This window comes from Athene noctua, chromosome 30 (genome assembly GCF_965140245.1).
Source record: "Athene noctua chromosome 30, bAthNoc1.hap1.1, whole genome shotgun sequence".
NCBI classification, from domain to species: Eukaryota; Metazoa; Chordata; class Aves; order Strigiformes; family Strigidae; genus Athene; species Athene noctua.
The window spans coordinates 3,001,102-3,021,157 of record NC_134066.1 but is presented as its reverse complement, the minus strand read 5'-3'; the positions used below and the strand labels follow the sequence as shown (position 1 = coordinate 3,021,157).

The window sequence follows — 20,056 nt, the reverse complement described above, 5'->3', positions numbered from 1 at the left end:
GATAACGGCGGCTATAAAGGGGCCGCAGGGGCGGCGGCGGCTGGACGGGGCAGGGGACGCCGGCGAGCGGGTGAGCCGGGGCGCTGGGGGGCTGCGGGGGCTGCGGCCGCGGGGGCTGACGGGCTCTGCCCCTTCTCCCGCCTCCACAGGCTGTCCCGGAGCTGCCGCGATGCCTCGGCCTCTGCTCTTCCTCCTCCTGCTCCTCCTCCTCGGCCTGGGGGGCAGCACCCCCTCCGCCGTCCCCCCCCGGCCGGGTGCTGCGGACGGGACGGCGGCGCGGGCGCTCTTGGCGGAGCTGGCGGAGCTCGTCCCGCCGCGGGCCCCGCCGGGGCACGGGTTCTCGTGCCAGGACCTGCGCCCCGACGCCCTCCCCGGCTTCGCCCGGCTGCCGCCGCCACCCCGCGCCCTGGCCCGCGCCACCATGGCCCTGGTGCTGAGCGGGGCCGCCTGCGGGCCCCAGGCCGAGGCGGAGGTGCTGGGGCTGGTGCGGGAGCTGGGTCTCCCCGCGGCCGCGGCGCTGCTGCGGGGGCTGGCGCGGCTGCGCGACGCCCCGGCTCCCCGAGCCCTCTCCCTCCTCCTCCTCGGCCTGGCGCGGGCCGGGGGCTCTGACCCGCCACGGCTCTGCGCCGCGCCCCCCCGGCTCCGGGGCCCCGCGGCCGGCACCCACCCCACCGCGCCCGTGGTGCCGCCTGCGGGGCCCTCGGCCGAGGGGCTGCGGGCGCTCCCGGGGGCCGGGGCTCGTGCCTGGCTGCCTGGGTGCCGCCGTGCCCAACGGCCCCGGCGCCGGCGGGAGGACGAGGACCCCTGCGACCTGCCGGGGGAGCGGGGGGCCCACGGGGTGCTGGGGTGGGTGCCGGGCGTCAGCACCTTCTACAACCTGGGCACCAGCATCTATTTCGCCTTCCAGGGCTGCGAGGCTCTGGCCTCCGCGCGGGCCCTGGAGGCCGCCGAGGACCTGGGCTACGCCGGCCTGGCCGCGCTGGCCGCCAGCGCCGGCGGCCCCGTGGGCCTGGGGCTGCAGCTGGGGCTGCAGCCGGGGCTCAAGGCCGGGGTGCGGGCGCTCATCGGCTACTTCACCGCGGACGGGGCCCCCCCGCCGGCCCCCACCGCCCACAGCGGCCCCGTCCTCATCGTCTGAATAAAGGCCCCGCGCTGGCTCCGTGTCCCTGTCCCTGTCGGGGGGGCAGCGGCAGATCGATGCGGGGACACCCTGCCCCGGGGCACGGGGACCTTGGCCCTCGGGGACGCCTTGGCCGGGGCGTGTGATGGCAGCCGGCCCGGCCCCGTCCCTGGCCCCGTCCCCCCGGGCTGTCCCCAGAGCCTCTCGCTGTCCCCATGGCCCCAGCCCTGTCCCCACAGCTTGTCCTCACCTCAGCGGCTGCGTCCCTGTCCCCACGGCCCGGCCCTGTCCCTGCGGCCCGTCCCTGTCCCCGCGGCCCGTCCCTGTCCCCACAGCCTGCCCCTTGTCCCCGCGGCCCGGCCCTGTCCCCACAGCCTGCCCCTTGTCCCCGCAGCCCGTCCCTGTCCCTGCGGCCCGTCCCTGTCCCCACGGCCTGTCCCTTATCCCCGCGGCCCGTCCCTGTCCCCACAGCCTGTCCCTTGTCCCCACGTCCGGGTTCCCCCTCTGGCCCCGCCCCGCGCTGGCCCCGCCCCATGACGTCATTTCGGGGAAGCGGGTAACGGCCGCTGGAATCGCCGCCTCCCGGCCGGTGGGGCGGGGCCTCACCGCCGCGCTCCGCCAATCGCCGCTCAGAGCGCCGAGGGGGCGGGGCCTCCGCGTCTTCCTGACCCGGCCGCCGGGAGCCGCCGAGGTGGGAACGGGGCGCCGGGGGGTCCCGGGGGGTCCCGGGGAGTCCCGGGGGGTCCCGGTGCCGCGGGGCCGCTCTGCAGGGCACCGCCTCGGGGGGCCGCGGACAGCGGATCGCGGTTGGGACACGCAGGGATCGGCCGCGGGGGGTCCCTTGGGCGCGTCCCCCTGGGGCGGGGGGTGCTCAGGGGCCGCCACCCCCCGGGGTCGCTGCTGGGGGGGCCCCGGGGTGCAGGGGGACCTGTCTGGGGGGGCCCGGGGGGGCGCAAGGGGGGACCAGTCCGGGGGCGCCTCTGGGGAGGGGGTGCGGGGGCGCGGGGGGTGCGTGTGCCCCCGGCCCCGGGTGGGGACCAGCCGCTGCTCACCCCTCCCGCCCCAGCACGGGGCCACCAGCCCGCGGCGCTCCCGTGGCCCAGCTGAGCCAGAGCAGAGGGACCCCCGGGACCCCCCCGGGACCCCCCGCGGCCCAGCCGGAGCAGAGGGACCCCCGGGACCGTGCTGCAGGTGCGTGGGGCGCAGGGACGCCCCGTGGGGGCGCGGGTGCCGGTCTCTCACCGTCCGGGGGCTCGGCGGGGCCGCCCTGACGCCCCTCGCCCCCCAGCATGGCGCAGTGGCAGGAGGTGCAGAGCTTGGCCAACGCCTACCTGGAGCAGGTCCACCAGCTGTACGCGGGCGCGGCGCTGCCCATGGCCGTGCGGCAGTGCCTGGCCGCCTGGATCGAGGACCAGAACTGGTAAGGGGGGGCCGGGGGCCGGGGGCCGCGCTGGCGGGGGCGCGGGGCCGGTGCTGAGCCCGCGGTGCCGCAGGCGCCAGGCGGCCGAGCCGCTCTCCTCCCACGCCCGGATGCTCTTCCACTCCTTGCTGGCGCTGCTGGGCGAGCGCCTGGGCAGCCCGGGGCTGGGCGACGAGGACTTTATGCTGAAGCACAACCTGCGCAAGGCCCGCCGAGACCTCCAGGTGGGCCGCAGGGCCGGTCCGGGGGGGGGCACACAACACGGGGCGGGTGTCTCTGCGCCCCGCTGACCCCCCGGCCCCTCCGCAGGCCGAGTTCGAGGAGTGCCCGGAAAAGTTGGCCAACCTGATGGCCAACCTGCTGCAGGAGGAGCAGCGGATCCTGCGCCTGGGGCAGGCGGGGGGGCAGGTAGGCCGGGGTCCCCCCCCTGCCCCGTGGGGTGCTGCCGGCTGCTGCTCGACACCCCGTGTCTCCGCAGGGGGGGGCTGCCCCGGCGCCCAGTGCACCCCTGGAGAGTGACAGGGAGCAGCAGATCCAGCGGCGCCTGGCCGAGTTCCACGTGGCCCTTCAGGTAACAGCCCCCCCCGGCCCCCCCGACCCTGGGGAGCTGCCCCGTCCTCACCCCCCTCTGTCTCCAGGAGGCCGAACGCGCCTTCCGGCACTTGGAGGACCAGCAGGACGCCTTCGACTTCTGCTTCAAGGTGCACTACGTGCCGGGTAAGGCCCAATCCTGCCCGCCCTGGGTGTAGACAGGGGACGGTGCTGCCCTGAACCCCCCCTGACCCCCCCTGACGCCCCTGCTCGCAGGCGAGGGCAGGACCAACGACCCCCAGTACACCCAGCAGCTCCAAGCCCTCCAGGCCAAGCTGCAGATCCTGGACCGGCAGCGGCGGGTGAGAGGGGGCCGGGACTGGGTGGGAGGGAGGCAGCGGGGGGGGCACATCTGCCCCGCGACCCCCCGCTCAGGCCCGTGTCTCCCCCCAGGAGGTGCTGGCGCAGATGCAGCAGCTTCTGGGGCGCAGCGAGACCCTGCGGGATTTCCTGCAGCAGGAGCTGGAGGCCTGGCGGGAGCGGCAGCAACGCGCCTGCCTGGGGGCCCCCGCCGACACCCACCTGCGCCCGCTGGAGACCTGGTAGGGCCACGGTGGGGGGGGCGCGGACGGGGGGTCCGCGGGCGGCCCCCGCTGAGCCCCGCGGCGCCCGCAGGTTCACAGAGCTGGGCCAGGGGCTCTTCCAGCTGCTGCAGCTGCTGCGGGCGCTGGGGGAGCTGCGGCTGAAGGTGACCTACGAGAGGGACCCGCTCAAGGCCGAGACCCCCCTCCTGGAGCAGCGGCTGCGGGAGCTGCTCACCTACCTGCTGCAGAGGTGGGGGGGGCGGTGCGGGAGGGGCTGGGGGGGCAGGGGCAGCCCTGACACCCCCTCCCGCCTCTCCCGGTGCCCCCAGCGCCTTCGTGGTGGAGCAGCAGCCCAGCATGCCCAACGCCTGCCGGCGCCCGCTGGTCCTGCGCACGGGCGGGAAGTTCCAGGCCCGCGCCCGCCTGCTCGTCCGCCTCCACGACCGCAACCACCGCATGGAGGCCAAGATCCACATCGACAGGTCGGGACCCCCCGGCTGGGCACCCCCCTGCACCCCCGGGGCTCCCCCGCTGACCCCCTGTTGTCTCTTGCAGGGACCCCCCCAAGATAAAAGGGTGAGAGCTGAGCGGACGCTGGACGCAACGGGCAGGGCTGAGCTCCCCCCCCCCCAACCCCAGGGGTCCCGGCCCCCCACCCGCGGCCTCTCTCTGCCCCGCAGGTTTCGCAAGTTCAACATCCTGACGTCGAGCAGCAAAACCCTCCTGGCGGGGGACAGTCCCCAGGAGGGGCTGGTCTGCGACTTCCAATACCTCGTAGGGGCCCCCCCGACCCCTGGGTCCTGTGTGGGGCGGGGGACTGGGGCGAGGACCCTGGCCCAGCCCCGGCCCCCGCCTGCGCTGACTCTCTCCCTCCCCGCAGACGCTGAAGGAGCAGAAGGACAGCAGGTCGGGCAAGGGCAGCAAAGGCGCCGGCGAGGTGGGTGCGGGGCTGGGGGGGGGTGCGTGGGGGGGGATGGGACCGGTGCCCCACGGTGCCACCCCTGCGCAGGGTCCCCTGGTCGTGACGGAGGAGCTGCACCTCATCACCTTCACGCTGGCCTACGCCTACTGCGGGCTGCAGCTGGAGCTGGAGGTGAAAGTGGGGGCCGGGGGGGTTGGGGGGGGCTGGGGGGGGGCTGCCAGCCTGACGCCCGCTGCCCCCGCAGACCTCCACGCTGCCCTTCATCATCATCTCCAACAACAACCAGTTCTCCAGTGCCTGGGCCTCCATCCTCTGGTTCAACATGCTCAGCACCAACCCGAAGGTGAGGGTCCCCCCCCGGCCCCCCCTGCCCTCTCCCACCCCCTCTCCCCGGCCCTGGTCCCGGTGTCCCCCCCCCATCCCTGCTCCTCACCCGCTCTCCATCCTTCGGTCCTGTCCCAGGTCCCTGCGCCTGGTTCTCTGCCCTCTCCCTTCTCCTGTCCCATCCCCTGGTCCCTGTCCCCCCCCATCCCTGTGCCCCCGTCCCCTCTGCGCGTCCCGGCCCCCTCACCCGTCTCCCGCAGGACCAGCAGTTCTTCTCCAAGCCGCCCCCCGCGCCCTGGCCCCGCCTGGCCGAGGTGCTGAGCTGGCAGTTCGCGAGCGTGGCGGAGCGGGGCCTGGGCCGGGACCACCTGCTCATGCTGGCCGAGAAGCTCTTCGGTAAGGGGGGGGCTGGCCCCCGCCCCCCGGGGCTGCGACGGGGCCGTGCGCCCCCCCTCACCCTGCTCTCGCCTCCAAGGCTCGAAGCCGTCTCCGGAGAGCACCGTGGCCTGGCCCAAGTTCTCCAAGGTGAGCGGTGCCCGTCCCCTTCCTGTCCCCCCTGTCCCCCCCCCATCCCCTCCGTCCCCCCTCACCCACCCTCTCCCCCAGGACGGTGCCTCCGGCTTCTCCTTCTGGGCCTGGCTGGACGGGATCCTGGGGCTGCTCCAGGAGCACCTCAAGCAGCTCTGGAAGGACGGGTAGGAGCGGGACTGGGGGGGCCGGGGGGGCCGGGGGCCGCGGGTCTGACGGTGCCTCCCCCAGACTCATCCTGGGCTTCGTGAGCCGGAAGCAAGAGAAGAAGCTGCTGAAGGGGAAGCGGACGGGGACGTTCCTGATCCGCTTCAGCGAGAGCGTCCTGGGGGGGGTCACCTGCACCTGGGTGGAGCACCCCACAAACGGTGAGCGCACGCAGCCCCCCCCGAGGCCCAGCCCCTCGCCCCGGCCCTGGGCACTGAGCCCGGCTGCCCCCCGCCCCGCAGGGCCCCCCGCTTTCCGGGCAGTGGTTCCCTACACCGCGGCCGAGCTGGTGTCCCTGGCGCTGCCCGACATCATCCGCGACTACCAGCTGCTGGTGGAGGAGAACATCCCCGAGAACCCCCTCCAGTTCCTGTACCCCGACACCCCCCGCGACGAGGCCTTCGGGCCCTACTACAGCCAGCGCCAGGACGGTACGGCACGGCGTGGCACGGCACGGCACGGGGGAGCGCCAGCGCCTGCCGCCCCCCAACCTCCCCTCTCTGTCCCCAGGGAACCTGACGGATCACAAGAAATACCTGAACCGGCGCCTCATCCGCGTGTCCTCCAGGTGAGGCGGGGGGACACCTCGGTCCCTCCATGGCCCCGCGGGAAGGGAGACCCTGACCCCGACCCACCCTCTCTCCCTGCAGGCAGGCAAATGAGTCGTGGCAGACTGAGGAGGAGTTGGTGGTTGCCACAGAAAACCTGGAGACGCTGCAGCTGCAGCCCGGTGACCTGGGGACACAGTGGCCCGGTGGCCTGGCACCGCTGCAGCCCGGGAGCAGCTCAGGGACAGCGCAGGTCGAGTCTGGGAGCCTGGGGACGCTGCAGCCCTCGAGCCCAGGGCCAGTGCAGGTGATGGCCACGAGCCCAGGGACGCTGCACATCACCTCTGGGAGCCTGGGGACGCTGCAGGTGGTGGCCACAAGCCCGGGGACGCTGCAGTCGGGGCTTGGGGACCTGGAGCCGCAGCTGGTGCTGCAGCTGGTCCCTGAGGGCCAGGGGACGCTGCAGTTGCTGCCCAAGGGGCTGGGGATGCTGCAGCACGTGGGACCCGAGGCCCAGGGGACGCAGCGCGTGGGACCCGGGCCCGTGGAGCCGCAGCTGGTGCTGCAGCTGGTCCCCGAGGGTCAGGGGACGCTGCAGCTGGGACCAGGGGGCTTGGGAACGCTGGAGCCGGTGGCCGGGGCCACGGGGCTGCTGCAGCCGGTGCCGGGGGCTGCGGAGCCGCTGCTGGTCCCCGAGGGGCCGGGGCCGCTGCCCGGGAGCCCCGACGTGCAGGAGCTGCTGCAGTCGCTGGTGGAGGGGCTGGAGCCGGGCTCGGGGACGCTGGAGACGCTGGAGGCGGCGGATCTGATGCCCGACGTACTGGAGGACGTGGACGGGGGGCTGGAGGGGCTGGGCCCCGGGCTGACGGGTGAGTGTCGGGGCCGGGGGGGGGACAGAGGTGTCCCCTCAGCACTGACCCCTCCCGGTGCCGCAGGCAGGGCCGCGCTCCTGGACCCCCGCGACCCCTTCCTGCCGCAGCCCGAGGACGCGGCCCTGCCCGCCGTCAGCTCCCTCTTCGCCGCCGACTTCCCCCCGCTCCACATCGACGCCAACGACTTCCAGTGACGCCCCCCGGCCCCCTGTAAATAAACCTCATCCCGCCGGGCGGCGGCTGCCTCCTCTCCTTCAGAGCTTTATTAGAAACCCATAAATACCCGAGATAAATAGGGAGCGTGGCTCATAAATAGCCCCTCGGGGCGGGGGGGAATAAATAGTCGTGGGGCGGCGTCGGGGCGGCCTCAGCGGGCGCTGGCGCTGTGGGTGAAGACGCGGCTCATGATGGCGGCGAAGGACTGGAGGCGCTGGAGCGCCAGGCGCTGGAGCGGGGCGTGGGCCCAGGCCTCGCTGGGGGCCATGGGGTGCCGGGGGGGGCGGCCGTGCTCCTGCTGCGGGGAGAGCGGGGTCAGGGGGCCCGAGGCCGCGGGTGATGGGCGCCCGTGTCCCTGGCTGCAGGGCGGGGGGGGAACAGGCTCCCTCGGGGCTGCCCCCCCCGCCCCGGTCCCCCCGCCCCTCACCTGGACGAGCCCCAGCAGCCGGGCCAGGGTGGTCTCCAGCTGGGGCAGGGGCCGCTCCGTGAAGATGTCGGAGCCCAGCAGGTCCTGGTAGTGCTGCAGCCCCTGGAGGATGCGCCGCAGGCAGCGCTGCGGGGAGCGGGGCGTGAGCGGGGGGGCCGAACCCCTCCCACATCCCCCAGCACCCCCGGGACCCCCCAGTCACATCCCCCGGGACCCCCAGTCACATCCCCCAGCACCCCCGGGACCCCCCAGCACCCCCGGGACCCCCAGTCACATCCTTCAGCACCCCCGGGACGCCCCTGGGACCCCCAGGCACCCTGGATCTCCCCCCCCGTGCCCCCCCATTCCCCGGTACCGTGTTGTTGGTGTCCAGCGTGGAGGGGTCGCAGGCGTCGCTGCAGCGGATCCGGGGGGGCCAGTTCTCGGGGTCCTCCTCGCTCAGGTGCGTCTCCTCCTGAGAGCGGGGGGGTCAGCAGCGTCCCCGCGTCCCCCACCTCCCCCGGCGCCCCGCGGCCCCGGGGCACCGCTCCTGCCGGGGCGCCCCGCAGAGCCCCGCGCCCCCCCGGCCGAGCCCCCCCGCGCTCACCAGGACCCGGTACGGCTCCTTGAGGGTCGCCACCAGCCGCGACAGCTCCCGGGAGAGGCTCCCGCAGGCGGCCCAGTCGGTGCGGGGGGTCGGGGCCGGGGCCGCGGGCGGCGGCAGCAGCAGCGGGAGGCAGAGGCAGAGGCAGAGGCGGCGGAGCGGGGCCATGGTCGGTCGGTACCGCCACCGGCTCCGCCACCGGGCTCTTATGGGGCGGCGGCAGGTGGGGAATCCCCGGGGCAGGTGGCACCCGCCCCCCGTTACTGCGAAATCGCCGCCTCCCTCGAAAGCAGAACCGATACCGGGCCGGGGTCCCCGGGCTGCGCCCCGCCGCGCCCGGCCCCGCGCCGCGCCGGGACGGGACGGGACGGGCAGGAAAACCCGGGGCAGTTCCTGGCGGCGCCGCGCCCGGGGAGGGGGGGCACCGCGGCGGCAGCGGCACGGGCGGGATCGGGACCCCCCGTCCGGTTCACCTGGGCCGCCCCGCCCCGCCCGCCCCGACGAGCGCACCGGAGAGCCCGGGCGGGGCGGGGCGGGACTCGCCGGAGCCCGGCGGTGCCTCCCCGGTGGCCCCTTGGTGTCTTCTCGGTGTGTCCCCTCGCCCCAGTGTTCCCCGTGACCCCCGCTGCCCCCCGCACCGGGAAATCAGCCGGGGCGGGCCCCGGGCGGCAACCGGCGGCTCCCCGGGGCCGCGGTGTCCCGGCGGGGCTTCCCCCGTCCGCGCCCCGCCCGGGACCCCCGCAGGCGCCGGCAGCCCCGGTCCCCGCCGGGCCGGGCCGTGCTGCCCGCGACGCCGCAATCGCGGCGGCCCCGACGGGGCGGCTCCGGCGCTTCCCGCTCCCGCCCGGCGGGGCTGTCCCCGGCCTTCCCCGGGCCCGCACCGGCCGCGCCTCGGGCACCGGCCCGGGCACGAGCCCGCCGCGGAGAGCGAGCGGGCCGCCTTCTCGCGGCGTCGGGTCCCGGGGGTTTGGGGGCGGGAGAGCGGGGCGGGGGTCCCGGGAGGGGCCGGGACCGGGGCCGGTGGGGCTCAGCGCCACGGCCCGGCCCCGGTGCGTTGCCCTGGGGACACCGCGGGCCCCCGTGGAATACGCCGGGACACGGTGGGACCCCGTGGGACATTGGGGGGCACTTGGGGACACATCGAGTGTCAGCGGACGCCGCGGGACGCCGCGGGGGGGCTCAGTGACACCCGCGGGCACTGCGGGGGGTGCGGGAGGACGCGGCGAGACCCCGCGGGACGCCGGGGGGCGCCGTGGGACGGCGCGGGGCCGCGGCAGCGCCCGGGGGTCTGTGCGGTGTCGGGGGGGTCTGAGGGGGTCCCCGGTGTCCCCCCCGGTCCCTCCCGGCCCCGCCCCGCCCGCGCCGAGCCCCCCCCGTCCCGAAAAGGTCGGTTTCAGGCTTTTTGTCCCCTCGGCCGCGCCGTCCGGCACGGCACCCGCCGCACCGCTTAGTCCCGCCTCCTTCAGGCGCTGATTGGCCAGCGCCAGCCGCTCCGCGCTGCCATTGGTCCGCCGGTCCCGGGAGTGGGCCGGTGCACCGGGCGGGAGCGGGGGGGGTGGGGGGAGCGGTTGCTATAGCGACGGCGGGAGGGGCGGCGGCGGCGGCCCCGGCCCGGCCGTCGCGGCTCAGCGGGACGAGCCCGGGAGTGCGGCCCCGGCGGGGCTCCGCCCGCGGCTGCTCGGTAACGGCGGGCGCGGGGCGCTCTGGGTAACGGCCGCCGCGGGGCACTGTGGGATGCTTGGCCGGAGCGCGGGGGGTTGTGGGTAGCGGACCCCCGGGCTGGGAGCGCCGGGCGGTGAGAGCGGGGCCCCCGCAGCGCCCGGCGGCTCGGGCCGGGCCTGGGCCCCCGCCGTGACCCCGCCCGTGCCCCGCCCGGCCCCGCCGCCAACGGCTGCGGGTCTGCGGCTGCCGATACCGCCGGTGGGTCCGGCGGAGATACAGGAGGCGGGTGCGGAGCTGGGGCGGGAGGGCCGCGCTCGGGGGGGGGTCAGCGGGAGCCCGGCCCCCGGGGGAGGCGGCCCGGTGCCCCCGCGGGCCCCTTGCCCCGGCGGCTCGGGGCCGTGGCGGGGCTCAGAGCGTCCCCCCGGGGAAGGGACTTTACGGGCCGCGCTGCCCGCGTGGGCTCGGTGCTGCCGGTGGCCCCGGCGGCAGCCCCGCACCTTGCACGCGCTGGGGATTCCAGGCGCCTCTCCCGCCCCCCCGAGTCACCGGGCCGCTGCCGCCGGTTCCAAGAATCGGGGCCCCCGGTGTTTCTGACTGACCGACTCAGTTCCGTTTCTGTTTCAAAGGCAGACGCTGGTTTTCACCATGAATTTTGAAGGTCTCGACCCCTCCCTTGCCGAGTATGCGCCCCCCCTCCACCCCGCGCTGGACCCCGTCCTGGACCCCCACCTCAACCCCAACCTGCTGCCCAACGTGGAGCTGGACCCCGAGGGGGTGTCGCTGGAGGGGATGGCGGTGCCGGAGCCGGTGCATCTCCTGGAGGGGATGTACAGCGAGCTGCACACTGCCGTCTCCGAGGTGGGGGTGCCCGTCGCCGTCTCCCACTTCGACCTGCACGAGGAGATGCTCTGGGTGGGGAACCACGGGGTAGGTGCCCCCCCCCCCGGGTCCCCGCGGGGCTGTCGGGGCCTCGCTCTGCGCGTCCGGCTCGGGGCGCCCGGGGCGGGCAGGCCGGGGCGCGGGCGAAGCCTTGGCCTGAGCCGCGTCCCCGTGCAGCGGGGGCGGCTCTCGAGCCCGTCCCCGGCCGGTTTTAGGGCCACGCCACGTCCTTCTTCGGCCCGACGCTGGAGCGATATTCCTCCTTCCAAGTGAACAGCAGCGACGACATCCGCCAGATCCAGAGCCTGGAGAACGGCGTCCTCTTCCTGACCAAAACCAACCTGAAGTACCTCTCGCGAGGGGGCCTCATCATTTTTGACTACCTGTGAGTGCTTTCCCCCGGCGCAGACGGTCCCGGCCCTCCCTCCGGGCGCGGAAGCGGGAGATGAGGGCGAGGGCAGACCCTGCACCCCCTTCCCCGCCGCCCCCCCGAGCTGGGCCGCAGCGCGACGGCTCTTCCTCTCCGCGCTGCGCAGCATGGAGGAGTCCGAGGACATGCACAGCCTCTTGCTGACGGACAGCAGCACGCTGCTCGTCGGGGGGCTGCAGAACCACGTCGTCGAGATAGACCTCAACACCGTCCAGGAGACGCAGAAGGTACGGCTGGGCCGGGGGCCGCTCCGCAGCACGGGGGGGCTTTGCTGTGGGGCTCAGCCCTCTCTCCTGCTCCTCCCCAGTACACCGTGGAGGTTCCCGGCATCACCATCATGAGGCAGTCGAACCGTTTCTTCTTCTGTGGGCACACCTCGGGGAAGGTAATGCCGGCCCCGTGCTGCCCGCCAGCGCTTGGCTTCTCACCGGGACGCCCTGGCCTTGGCGTCCGGCTTTTCCCCGCGCTCGGGGGGCTCCCGAGTGGCCGGCAGCTGCCCGCGAGACCCCGGCCCCCCCGTCTCGCCCTCCCAGGTCTCCCTGCGCGATCTGCGCACGTTTGTGGTGGAGCACGAGTTCGACGCGTACTCGGGCAGCTTGTCGGACTTCGACGTCCACGGGAACCTGCTGGTGACCTGCGGCTTCTCCAGCCGGATGAACGGCCTCGCCTGCGACCGCTTCCTGAAGGTGTACGACCTGCGCATGATGCGGGCCACCACCCCGCTGCAGGTCCACATCGACCCCTTCTTCCTCCGCTTCATCCCCACCTACACCTCCCGCCTGGCCATCATCTCCCAGACGGGTGGGTGACGCCGCGTCCCCGCGGGCTGACGGGGCCGGGGGGGGCTCGGGGCCGAATCCCGCTCCCGCCCCGCGTCGGGAGTGCGAGGCGTGCGGGGTCGGGCTGCCGGTGCCACGTCGCTCCGCGCTTCCCCCGCGCAGGGCAGTGCCAGTTCTGCGAGCCCACCGGCCTCGCCAACCCCGCCGACATCTTCCACGTCAACACCGTCGGGCCCCTCATCATGACCTTCGACGTCTCGGCCAGCAAACAGGCCCTGGCCTTCGGCGACTCGGAGGGCTGCGTCCACCTCTGGGCCGACTCCCCCGAGGTCACCTTCAACGCCTACTCCCGCGAGACCGACTTCGCCCTTCCCTGCATCGTGGACACGCTGCCCCACCTGGACTGGAACCAGGACCTCGTGCCGCTCTCGCTCATCCCCGTCCCGCTGACCAGCGACGCGCTGCTCTCCGACTGGCCCGCTGCCAACTCTGCCCCGGCACCCCGGTAATCCACCAGCCTCTCCCAGTGAAAACCAGCGTGGGGAAGCTGGTCCTGGCGGAGTTCCGCTCCTTCCCTGGATCTCGGGAGTGGGAGAGCGGCTCTGCTGTTCCCCCATCTCGGGGCTGGCGCTGCCCTTCCTCCACGTGCCCTGTGAAACACGAGATAAGTTCCCCGGGGTGGATGAACCCGGAGGTTCGGGGACTGGGCGGGTCTGGGGGTGCTCAAACCCCCATTTTCCTGGCAGCAGATCCTGGTGCCCATGTTCTGCCTCGGTGGAAACTCGTTTTTCCGCCGCCTGAGCCCTGTCCCAAACACGCCGGCGCTCGGCGCTGCTGCCCTGCTCTGGCGCAGCCCAGGTGTTTTGTTGTGATGGAAAATGAACCCGGGGCAAGGCCCCAGTGGGGGGACCCTTGTGACCCCCTGAGCGCCCCGGCAAGGCCGCGGTTACACGGCCTCTGAGCCGCGCTGTGTTTCCAGCCGAGCCCCTCCGGTAGATCCCGAGATCCTGCGCACCATGAAGAAGGTGGGGTTCATCGGCTACGCCCCGAACCCCAGGACCAAGCTCCGCAACCAGGTACCTGCTCTCGGGAGGGGGCTGTGCGGGGCGGGGGGCGGCTCTGCCGGCAGCGGGGGCCTGCAGCTGGGGTGGGGGAGATGGAGCCCTCGCTGCGGGCTGAGCGACCTCGGAGCCTCCTGCAGGGCTCGGGGGGGCTCTGCCTGGGGGTTTGCAGGTGTGCGGTTCGAGGCGACAGGTTTTCAGAGCAGTGTCAGCAGCTGAGCCAGCCCGGGGGGAGGGTTGGAGTCTCCCCCTCGCCCAGCGCCCCAGCTGTATTGATAACTCGCTCTGTGGTAGGAAGGGTTTGAGCTCTCCGGTTCGGAGGTTTCTGGCACGTCCCTCGCCCCTGGGAAAACACTGCTGCGTCCCGCCCTCGCCCGCAGCGCCGCTGTAGTTTCCCACAGCGATAAGTCCCTCGTAAGAAGGAAGGTGTGGAGGCCTCGTGCAGGTTCGGGGAGGGCCCCGCTCCTTTCTGGTTTATTCCTTTGCTCATTCGGGGAGGCAGGAAAGCCCAGGAGTTGCTTGTTTCGGCGTGTGGTGCTTCTCTCCGCCGCGGGGCTCAGCCGCTCTTCCCTCCTCTCCCCCCTCCCAGATTCCCTACCGGCTAAAAGAGACGGACAATGAGTTTGACAGCTTCAGCCAAGTCCCCGAGTCCCCCATTGGGCGGGAAGAGGAGCCACACCTCTACATGGTGGCCAAGAAGTACAGGAAGGTGGTGACCTTCTGGGGCACGGGGTGGGGCTGGCTGGGAGCCCCCCGACTGGGCTTGTCTGGGGCGAAGGACCCGCCTGGGCCCAAGCACCCGCCGCGGGGAGCACCGAGGCGTGGGGTGTCCGTCTGACGCGTGGCGTCTCCGCTCAGGTCACCATCAAATACTCCAAGCTGGGGCTGGAGGACTTTGACTTCAAACATTACAACAAGACGCTGTTCGCGGGCCTGGAGCCCCACATCCCCAACGCCTACTGCAACTGCATGATCCAGGTGGGAGCCCCCCCGCCCCGCCCGCGCCGCCGCGGCCCCCAGGGCCTCCCCTCACTGTCCCCCTCTGCCAGGTGCTGTATTTCCTGGAGCCGGTCCGCTGCCTGGTGCAGAACCACCTGTGCCAGAAGGAATTCTGCCTGGGCTGCGAGCTGGGTTTGCTCTTCCACATGCTGGACCTGTCCCGCGGGGACCCCTGCCAGGTCCGTGCCCAGCCCGGGGCTGCCTGCGAGGGCCGGCTCCTCGGGTGATGGCATCAGGCGGCGCGGAAACCCCTGTCACTTGACCTCGGTGACATTATTCCGTTCTTGCCCCATCCCCAGGGAAGCAATTTTTTGCGGGCTTTCCGCACAATCCCGGAGGCTTCGGCGCTGGGGCTGATCCTGGCTGACTCGGACGAAGCCACGGGGAAGGTGAACCTGGGGCGGCTGATTCAGAGCTGGAACCGTTTCATTCTCACCCAGCTGCACCAGGAAACCCAGGAGCAGGAGGGACCGCAGGCGTATCGGGGGGCTGGCAGCAGGTGAGTCCCTGGGCTGGGGACAGCACAGGGAGTTCCCGGGGGGGTCGGGCTGCCAGGGGCCGTGCCCGGGGCTCGGGAAGGAGCTTCCCTGCCCCTGCGCCCGGTTTGAGCCTCTGGCCCTCCTAAGCCCAACCCCGCGGCTCGGCGGGTCGGGGCTGTGCAGAGCTGCTGGGATTTGGGTGCGGGCTCCGAACGGCCTTTGTGGGTGCCCGGCGCTCGGCCCCGCCGGGATCCCACTGACCCCGGGGCTCTTCTCCAGCAGCTTCGGGTCCTCGGGGGACTCGGTTATCGGGCAGCTCTTCAGCTGCGAGATGGAGAACTGCAGCATGTGTCGCTGCGGCAAGGAGACGGTCCGCGTGTCCTCCACGCTGCTCTTCACTCTCTCCTACCCCGAGAGCACTGGTAACGGGCAGGGCAGGGCCTGGCCGGGTGGGGTCTGTCATCCCCGGGGACGAGCCGTGACTTTTCCGAGGGACAGACACCTGCGGCGAGGAGCTTCCGCCGGGGCCTGTCCCGGGCTGCCGCAGCCCCGGCACCCGAGGTCTAGCAGTGGGTTTCCAACCAGCCGAGCTTTTGGCTGCAGAAAGGCAGATTTTGGGGTTGACCTTCTCGCTGGTGGTTGTGAGGAAAACCCCAGAGGTTTGGCTGAGCTAAAGCGGTAAAGATTTGCGTGCTGGAAAGTGACGTTGCTCTCCTTTCTCCCTTCAGAAAAGCCGGTCAAAGATTATGAGTTTGCCCAAATTTTAAAACGAAGTATCTGCCTGGAGCAGAACACTCAGGCCTGGTGCGAGAACTGCGAGAAGTATCAGCCCACGGTGAGCCCGGGCACGGGGCGTGAGCACATCGTGATCTGCGGGCGACGAGGGCGCGGGGGAGAAGGGGGTGACCCCCCCGTGCCACCGGCTGCGTGGGGGCAGCTCCGCCGTCGGGCACGGGAGAGTCGGTTCCTGGCCCGGATGGCGACCGGCGCGCCGGGGGGTGTGCGGGCGCCAGAACGCGTCTGGCAGGTGTCAGGTGGATCCCAGCTGACCCCCCCCCGGGGTCGGGGGCAGAGGGGAGCCCCCGGTGCTGCCCCCAGCTCCCAGGAGCATGCCCAGGCTGCGGGGAGCGGGTGCTGCGGGGCCGAGGGGGCCAACAGGGGCCAAATCCGTTTTCGAGCCTCCGCGGGGCTCTGGGTGGTGCCCGGCTCCCATCTCCCCCCTCCCTCTGCAGGTCCAGACCCGGAACATCCGCTGCCTGCCCGACGTCCTGGTCATTAACTGCGAGGTGAACAGCTCCAAGGAGGCGGATTTCTGGAAGACGCAGGCTGAGGTGGGGGCCGGCGCCGGGCAGCAGCGGCCTCTCCTCCTGCGCACGGGGTTTGGTGCCGGTGGGGGCTGCGCAGGGGCTCTCGCTCTGATCTCGCCGTCTCTAACGGCCTCTCGCTCTCCGCCCGAGCGTCGCCCCGCCTCGGTTTGCAGAGGACGTGTTGGTATTTGGTCGTGGTTTTGTTTGGAGCTGGAAAAGTCAAGATCTGCCGTGGCACCGCAGCAGTCACTCCCTGTCTCCGCCGTCCCCAGGAGCAGCGCGGCAGTGCCCCCTTCCCCGAGCACGGGCCCAGCACGGCGGGCAGACGGTCGGGGTCCCCGCGCTGTCGTTTCCCTCTCACCGACGCTCCTGTCCCCGGCTTTTCCCCGCTCCCGGCCCGGCTGTGTCCCACGCGTCCCCGAGCCCAGCCTGTCTCTCTGCGCTGACGCTTGCCTGTGTTTCGTTGCCAGTTTGCCTTTCAGAGAGCCATGATGAAGAGAGGAGGCTTTGAGATCACCAAAGGCAAAGAGATCTCTCTTGGCGAGTGGTAGGTGACCGTTCCGGGGTGGTGACACTGAGTCGTGATGCCTCCTGGGGTCGTTCTTTGGCCCTTGGAGAGCTCGGGGGCGTTTCTCATGGGGTGACGATGATTTGATCTGTCTGCAGCTCCCTGTGGGCTCAGAACTCTCTGAGACTGAGACCCCGTATGGGCTGTGCTGTGGGCAGCATCCCCTTCAGATACCCCGTGACCCACCCTGAGCCCCCAGCCCTCAGTCCCGCCCTTTTCAGACCCACCACAGGCCCGGGACCTTTATCAGCCCTTCCCGGCCTTCGCGCGGTCCCGCTCTAGGTGCCTGCGGGGGTGACGCCCTGTCGGTCCTGCGGGAGGTTTAGGAAGAGGCTGGAGATCGGGGGGGGCAGTGGGGATCCTGCCCTGGACACGTCCCGACTCCCCCTGACCCGGCCTTCCGTGATTCTCCGTGCAGGAAGGAGCTGGGGAACCCCGACACGGGGCATTCGTATCCTTCCGTGGAGGAACTGAAGAACATTTGGATCCCTCACGCCATCAAGATGCGACTGACCAAGAGCAAGGAGCTGGATGTCTGCAACTGGAGCGAGAGCGACGAGGTGAAGGCTGCGTGCCCCCTCCGGGGCCACGCGGGGCCGCGGGAGCAGAACGGCTTCAGAACCGCTTTCTGCTGCGCCTCTGCGGGCGAGAGGGGACGAGACTGTCTCGGGGACACCTGGGGAGGGCACGGAAAGCCCTGGGCTGGCGGGGGGGCGGCGTGGCTGAGCTCTGGGCCTCGGGTGGGAGGCCCGGAGGTGCCTGGCGGACAGTCGGGGCTCAGACGTTTCTCTGGGGGCCGGTTCCTCTCGCAGCTGAGCCCGACCGACGACCCCGAGTCGGTGTACGTCTACGACCTCATGGCCACCGTCGTCCACATCCTGGATTCCCGCACGGGGGGCAGCCTGGTGGGGCACATCAAGGTGGGAGAGACCTACCACCAAAGGAAGGAGGTGAGAAGGGCGGGACGGGCGCTCTCCCACCCCCAGCCGCCGTGCCCGGGGGCTACCGAGAGCAGCCCTGCCCCCGGAGTCCTGCCTCGCCCCGGGGCTCCCGCCCGCGGCTGAGTGGATCCGTCCTGGGTCTCTTGGGCGAGCGCCTGAAGGTGCCAGGTGGCCCCAAAGTGCCGCTCAGGCACCTGGCGGGGAGGGAAGGGCCAAGGAGGCGCTCGCCACACTCATCGGGCTGGTTCCTCCTGCTCCCCGGCACGTTGCCAGCCCCTCCCTGTGCTGCCAGGTGAGGGCCGGGACATCCCCCCCCTGTCCCGAGGAGGCCGGGCGGGCCGAGATGCCCGAGCCAGGAGTTCCCGGAGTGTGTCAAGGCTCCATCCCTGTCCCTTATCTCTTGCATCTCTGTGGAGTTTTGGGTAGGAGCCGGGCAGAGCCGGCGCCTGTCCAGCCCCAGAGCGTCGCGTCACCGCCCAGACCAGCAGGGATTTCCCCGCTGTGTCCCAGGAAGGGCGGGAGTTCCCGCATGGCACCGTCACCCCCCCCTTTCCCTGGTAACTGGGTAGAGGAGTCATTGCACTTGCCTGGGGGGGCCCCTAAGGCCGTGCCTGTGCCTCTCCCCCCAGGGAGTCACTCACCAGCAGTGGTACCTCTTCAACGACTTCCTCATCGAGCCCGTGGACAAGGTGAGCGCTCGGGGCGGTGCCGCCGGCTGGTGTCGGGGCGAGACCGTGGCCGCGGGGCCCCCGCGGGGGGGGTGCCCACGCCAGGCTGCCCCTGCGCTGACCCCCCTCCCCTGCAGTGCGAGGCGGTGCAGTTCGACATGAGCTGGAAGGTGCCGGCGATCCTCTACTACGCCCGGAGGAACCTCAACGCCAAGTACAACCTCGTCAGTGAGTGTCTGGGGTGGAAGTGGCTGCGTGGCCGCGGCGCCGGCTTGCAACCCATCTCCCTTCCCCTTTTCCTGCAGTCAAGAACCCCATCGAGGCCAGCGTGCTGCTGGCGGAGGCCTCCCTGGCTCGCAAGCAGCGCAAGTGCCACGCCACCTTCATCCCCCTCATGCTGAGCGAGATGCCGCAGGCGGGTGACCTGGTGGGGCTGGACGCAGAGTTTGTCACGCTGAACGAGGTCAGGCCCCCCCCGGGGGACACGGGGCGCAGGGGCAGCCCCCCCGGGTCGGTCACCGAGCTCCCCTCTCGCCCGCGGCAGGAGGAGGCCGAGCTGCGCAGCGACGGCACCAAATCCACCATCAAGCCGAGCCAGATGTCGGTGGCCAGGATCACGTGCGTGCGCGGGCAGGGCCCTAACGAGGGCGTCCCCTTCATCGACGACTACATCTCCACGCAGGAGCAGGTCTGGGGGTGCCGCCCGCCTCCCGCAGCCCCCCCAGCCCCGCGGGGAGCACGTGGAGCCGCTCTGCCTCCCGCTCCACGACCCCCCTCCCCGCTCCCCGCAGGTGGTGGATTACCTGACACAGTACTCGGGGATCAAGCCGGGGGACCTGGACGCCAAGATCTCCTCCAAGCACCTCACCACCCTCAAATCCACGTACCTGAAGCTGCGCTTCCTCATCGACGTGGGAGTCAAGTTTGTGGGCCACGGGCTGCAGAAGGATTTCCGTGTCATCAACCTGATGGTGACAGCGCTGAGCCCCCCCCTCCCTCCCCCCGGGCCTGGGGGTCTCGGGGAGGGGCTGAGAGGCTGGTGGCCCTGTGGTGGCCCCCCCTGCCCGGGCAACAAGCCCCTCTCTGCTCTCCAGGTGCCCAAGGACCAGGTGATCGACACCGTCTACCTGTTCCACATCCCGAGGAAGAGGATGATCTCCCTGCGCTTCCTCGCCTGGTATTTCCTGGGTCAGTGCCTGAACCCTCGGGTGCAGGAGGGGCAGGAGCGGGGGGTGCGGAGCCCCCCGGGGTCATCACCAGACCCCCCCCCTCCCTGACTGGGGCTCTCCCGGCGCCCCCCAGACCTGAAGATCCAAGGGGAGACCCACGACAGCATCGAGGACGCGCGCACGGCGCTGCAGCTCTACCGCAAGTACCTGGAGCTGAGCCCGCAGGGCGCCGAGCCCGAGGACTTCCGCAAGGTGCTCAAGGGCCTCTACGAGAAGGGCCGCAAGATGGACTGGAAGGTGCCGGAGCCCGACAGCCAGAGCAGCCCCAAGCGTAAGGCGCCGCCGGGACCCCCGGGCCCCCCCCGGGCCCCCCCCGCCGCCCCTCACCGCGCTTTGTCTCGCAGATGGGGCCGTGTACCCCCCCGTGCTGGCCCTGTGACCGGCCCCGCCGAGGAGCAGCCCCGAGGGAGGCGGATACGCGTGGAACTGGGACCAGCAGCGGCGACGGGGCTGTCCCCGACCCTCCCCACCCCGGTGCCCGGTGCCCCGGGACTCCTCTCCCCGCCGTTACGGGGAATCGCTGCCCCGCCCCCCTTCGCCCGCCGGCCCGGGCGCCTCATAAAGCAGCCTCGGACACCCGCGCCCCGTCTCCTCCTTGGCTCCGGGGACGCGGCGCGGAGGAGCCCGGGCGGGACCGGGGGCACGGCGCGGCCGCCGGGCCGGGGGCGGGGCCGAGGCGGCCGCGGGGCGGGGCCACTGCAGGCCCCGCCTCCCCGGGGCCGAGCGCCACGCGGGCTGGGCCCTGTCGGTGCCGGGGCCCTCGGCGCTCGCT

The 20,056-nt window shown here is 72.6% G+C and overlaps 4 protein-coding genes across 10 annotated transcripts; 3 read left to right on the top strand and 1 right to left on the bottom strand.

The window, feature by feature from the left end:
* The first annotated feature begins 35 nt into the window (after nt 1-35).
* On the top strand, nt 36-1,434 carry APOF (apolipoprotein F). Its single transcript, XM_074929521.1, has 2 exons — nt 36-675; nt 757-1,434. Exons 1-2 carry the CDS (start codon nt 170-172, stop codon nt 1,136-1,138), a joined length of 888 nt encoding a protein of 295 aa, XP_074785622.1. The 5' UTR covers nt 36-169; the 3' UTR covers nt 1,139-1,434.
* Nucleotides 1,435-1,767: 333 nt separating this feature from the next.
* Nucleotides 1,768-7,318, top strand: STAT2 (signal transducer and activator of transcription 2). 2 transcript variants are annotated; one of them, XM_074929573.1, is made up of 24 exons: nt 1,768-1,811; nt 2,187-2,311; nt 2,409-2,540; nt 2,614-2,764; nt 2,850-2,948; nt 3,019-3,111; nt 3,179-3,257; nt 3,348-3,433; nt 3,525-3,673; nt 3,747-3,905; nt 3,985-4,137; nt 4,211-4,231; nt 4,336-4,429; nt 4,536-4,592; nt 4,665-4,748; nt 4,822-4,920; nt 5,162-5,297; nt 5,377-5,426; nt 5,508-5,596; nt 5,661-5,797; nt 5,879-6,067; nt 6,147-6,204; nt 6,287-7,053; nt 7,120-7,318. In XM_074929573.1, exons 3-24 carry the CDS (start codon nt 2,410-2,412, stop codon nt 7,248-7,250), a joined length of 3,012 nt encoding a protein of 1,003 aa, XP_074785674.1. In that variant the 5' UTR covers nt 1,768-1,811; nt 2,187-2,311; nt 2,409; the 3' UTR covers nt 7,251-7,318. The 2 variants fall into 2 exon arrangements, with proteins under 2 accessions (XP_074785674.1, XP_074785675.1); XM_074929574.1 differs by having other exon boundaries at nt 1,771-1,811; nt 2,201-2,311.
* A 93-nt stretch (nt 7,319-7,411) lies between these two features.
* On the bottom strand, nt 7,412-8,728 carry IL23A (interleukin 23 subunit alpha). Its single transcript, XM_074929743.1, has 4 exons — nt 8,286-8,728; nt 8,055-8,153; nt 7,700-7,825; nt 7,412-7,570 (listed from the first exon to the last, which is right to left on the bottom strand). Exons 1-4 carry the CDS (start codon nt 8,448-8,450, stop codon nt 7,424-7,426), a joined length of 537 nt encoding a protein of 178 aa, XP_074785844.1. The 5' UTR covers nt 8,451-8,728; the 3' UTR covers nt 7,412-7,423.
* Nucleotides 8,729-9,848: 1,120 nt separating this feature from the next.
* Nucleotides 9,849-19,862, top strand: PAN2 (poly(A) specific ribonuclease subunit PAN2). 6 transcript variants are annotated; one of them, XM_074929640.1, is made up of 26 exons: nt 9,849-9,963; nt 10,575-10,871; nt 11,039-11,208; nt 11,360-11,480; nt 11,561-11,638; nt 11,787-12,054; nt 12,195-12,537; nt 13,012-13,108; nt 13,683-13,802; nt 13,952-14,071; nt 14,143-14,271; nt 14,392-14,591; nt 14,851-14,993; nt 15,300-15,406; nt 15,804-15,902; nt 16,349-16,425; nt 16,865-17,006; nt 17,259-17,396; nt 18,017-18,076; nt 18,193-18,283; nt 18,361-18,518; nt 18,600-18,743; nt 18,847-19,026; nt 19,150-19,243; nt 19,358-19,555; nt 19,629-19,862. In XM_074929640.1, exons 2-26 carry the CDS (start codon nt 10,590-10,592, stop codon nt 19,661-19,663), a joined length of 3,594 nt encoding a protein of 1,197 aa, XP_074785741.1. In that variant the 5' UTR covers nt 9,849-9,963; nt 10,575-10,589; the 3' UTR covers nt 19,664-19,862. The 6 variants fall into 6 exon arrangements, with proteins under 6 accessions (XP_074785741.1, XP_074785739.1, XP_074785740.1 ...); XM_074929638.1 differs by having other exon boundaries at nt 10,571-10,871; XM_074929639.1 differs by lacking the exon at nt 9,849-9,963 and adding an exon at nt 10,050-10,202.
* The last annotated feature ends 194 nt before the right edge of the window (nt 19,863-20,056 follow it).

Coding starts and splice junctions, on each gene's coding strand:
- APOF (XM_074929521.1), top strand. CDS start 170: ATGCCTCGGCCTCTGCTCTTCCTCCTCCTGCTCCTCCTCCTCGGCCTG. Junction 676..756: donor GCCGGCACCCACCCCACCGC/GCCCGTGGTGCC, acceptor CTGGCTGCCTGG/GTGCCGCCGTGCCCAACGGC.
- STAT2 (XM_074929573.1), top strand. CDS start 2,410: ATGGCGCAGTGGCAGGAGGTGCAGAGCTTGGCCAACGCCTACCTGGAG. Junction 2,949..3,018: donor TGGGGCAGGCGGGGGGGCAG/GTAGGCCGGGGT, acceptor GTGTCTCCGCAG/GGGGGGGCTGCCCCGGCGCC. Junction 5,597..5,660: donor AAGCAGCTCTGGAAGGACGG/GTAGGAGCGGGA, acceptor TGCCTCCCCCAG/ACTCATCCTGGGCTTCGTGA.
- IL23A (XM_074929743.1), bottom strand. CDS start 8,450: ATGGCCCCGCTCCGCCGCCTCTGCCTCTGCCTCTGCCTCCCGCTGCTG. Junction 8,154..8,285: donor AGGAGCCGTACCGGGTCCTG/GTGAGCGCGGGG, acceptor CCCCGCTCTCAG/GAGGAGACGCACCTGAGCGA. Junction 7,826..8,054: donor CGCTGGACACCAACAACACG/GTACCGGGGAAT, acceptor CGCTCCCCGCAG/CGCTGCCTGCGGCGCATCCT.
- PAN2 (XM_074929640.1), top strand. CDS start 10,590: ATGAATTTTGAAGGTCTCGACCCCTCCCTTGCCGAGTATGCGCCCCCC. Junction 14,994..15,299: donor CTCCTACCCCGAGAGCACTG/GTAACGGGCAGG, acceptor TTCTCCCTTCAG/AAAAGCCGGTCAAAGATTAT. Junction 17,007..17,258: donor ACTGGAGCGAGAGCGACGAG/GTGAAGGCTGCG, acceptor TTCCTCTCGCAG/CTGAGCCCGACCGACGACCC.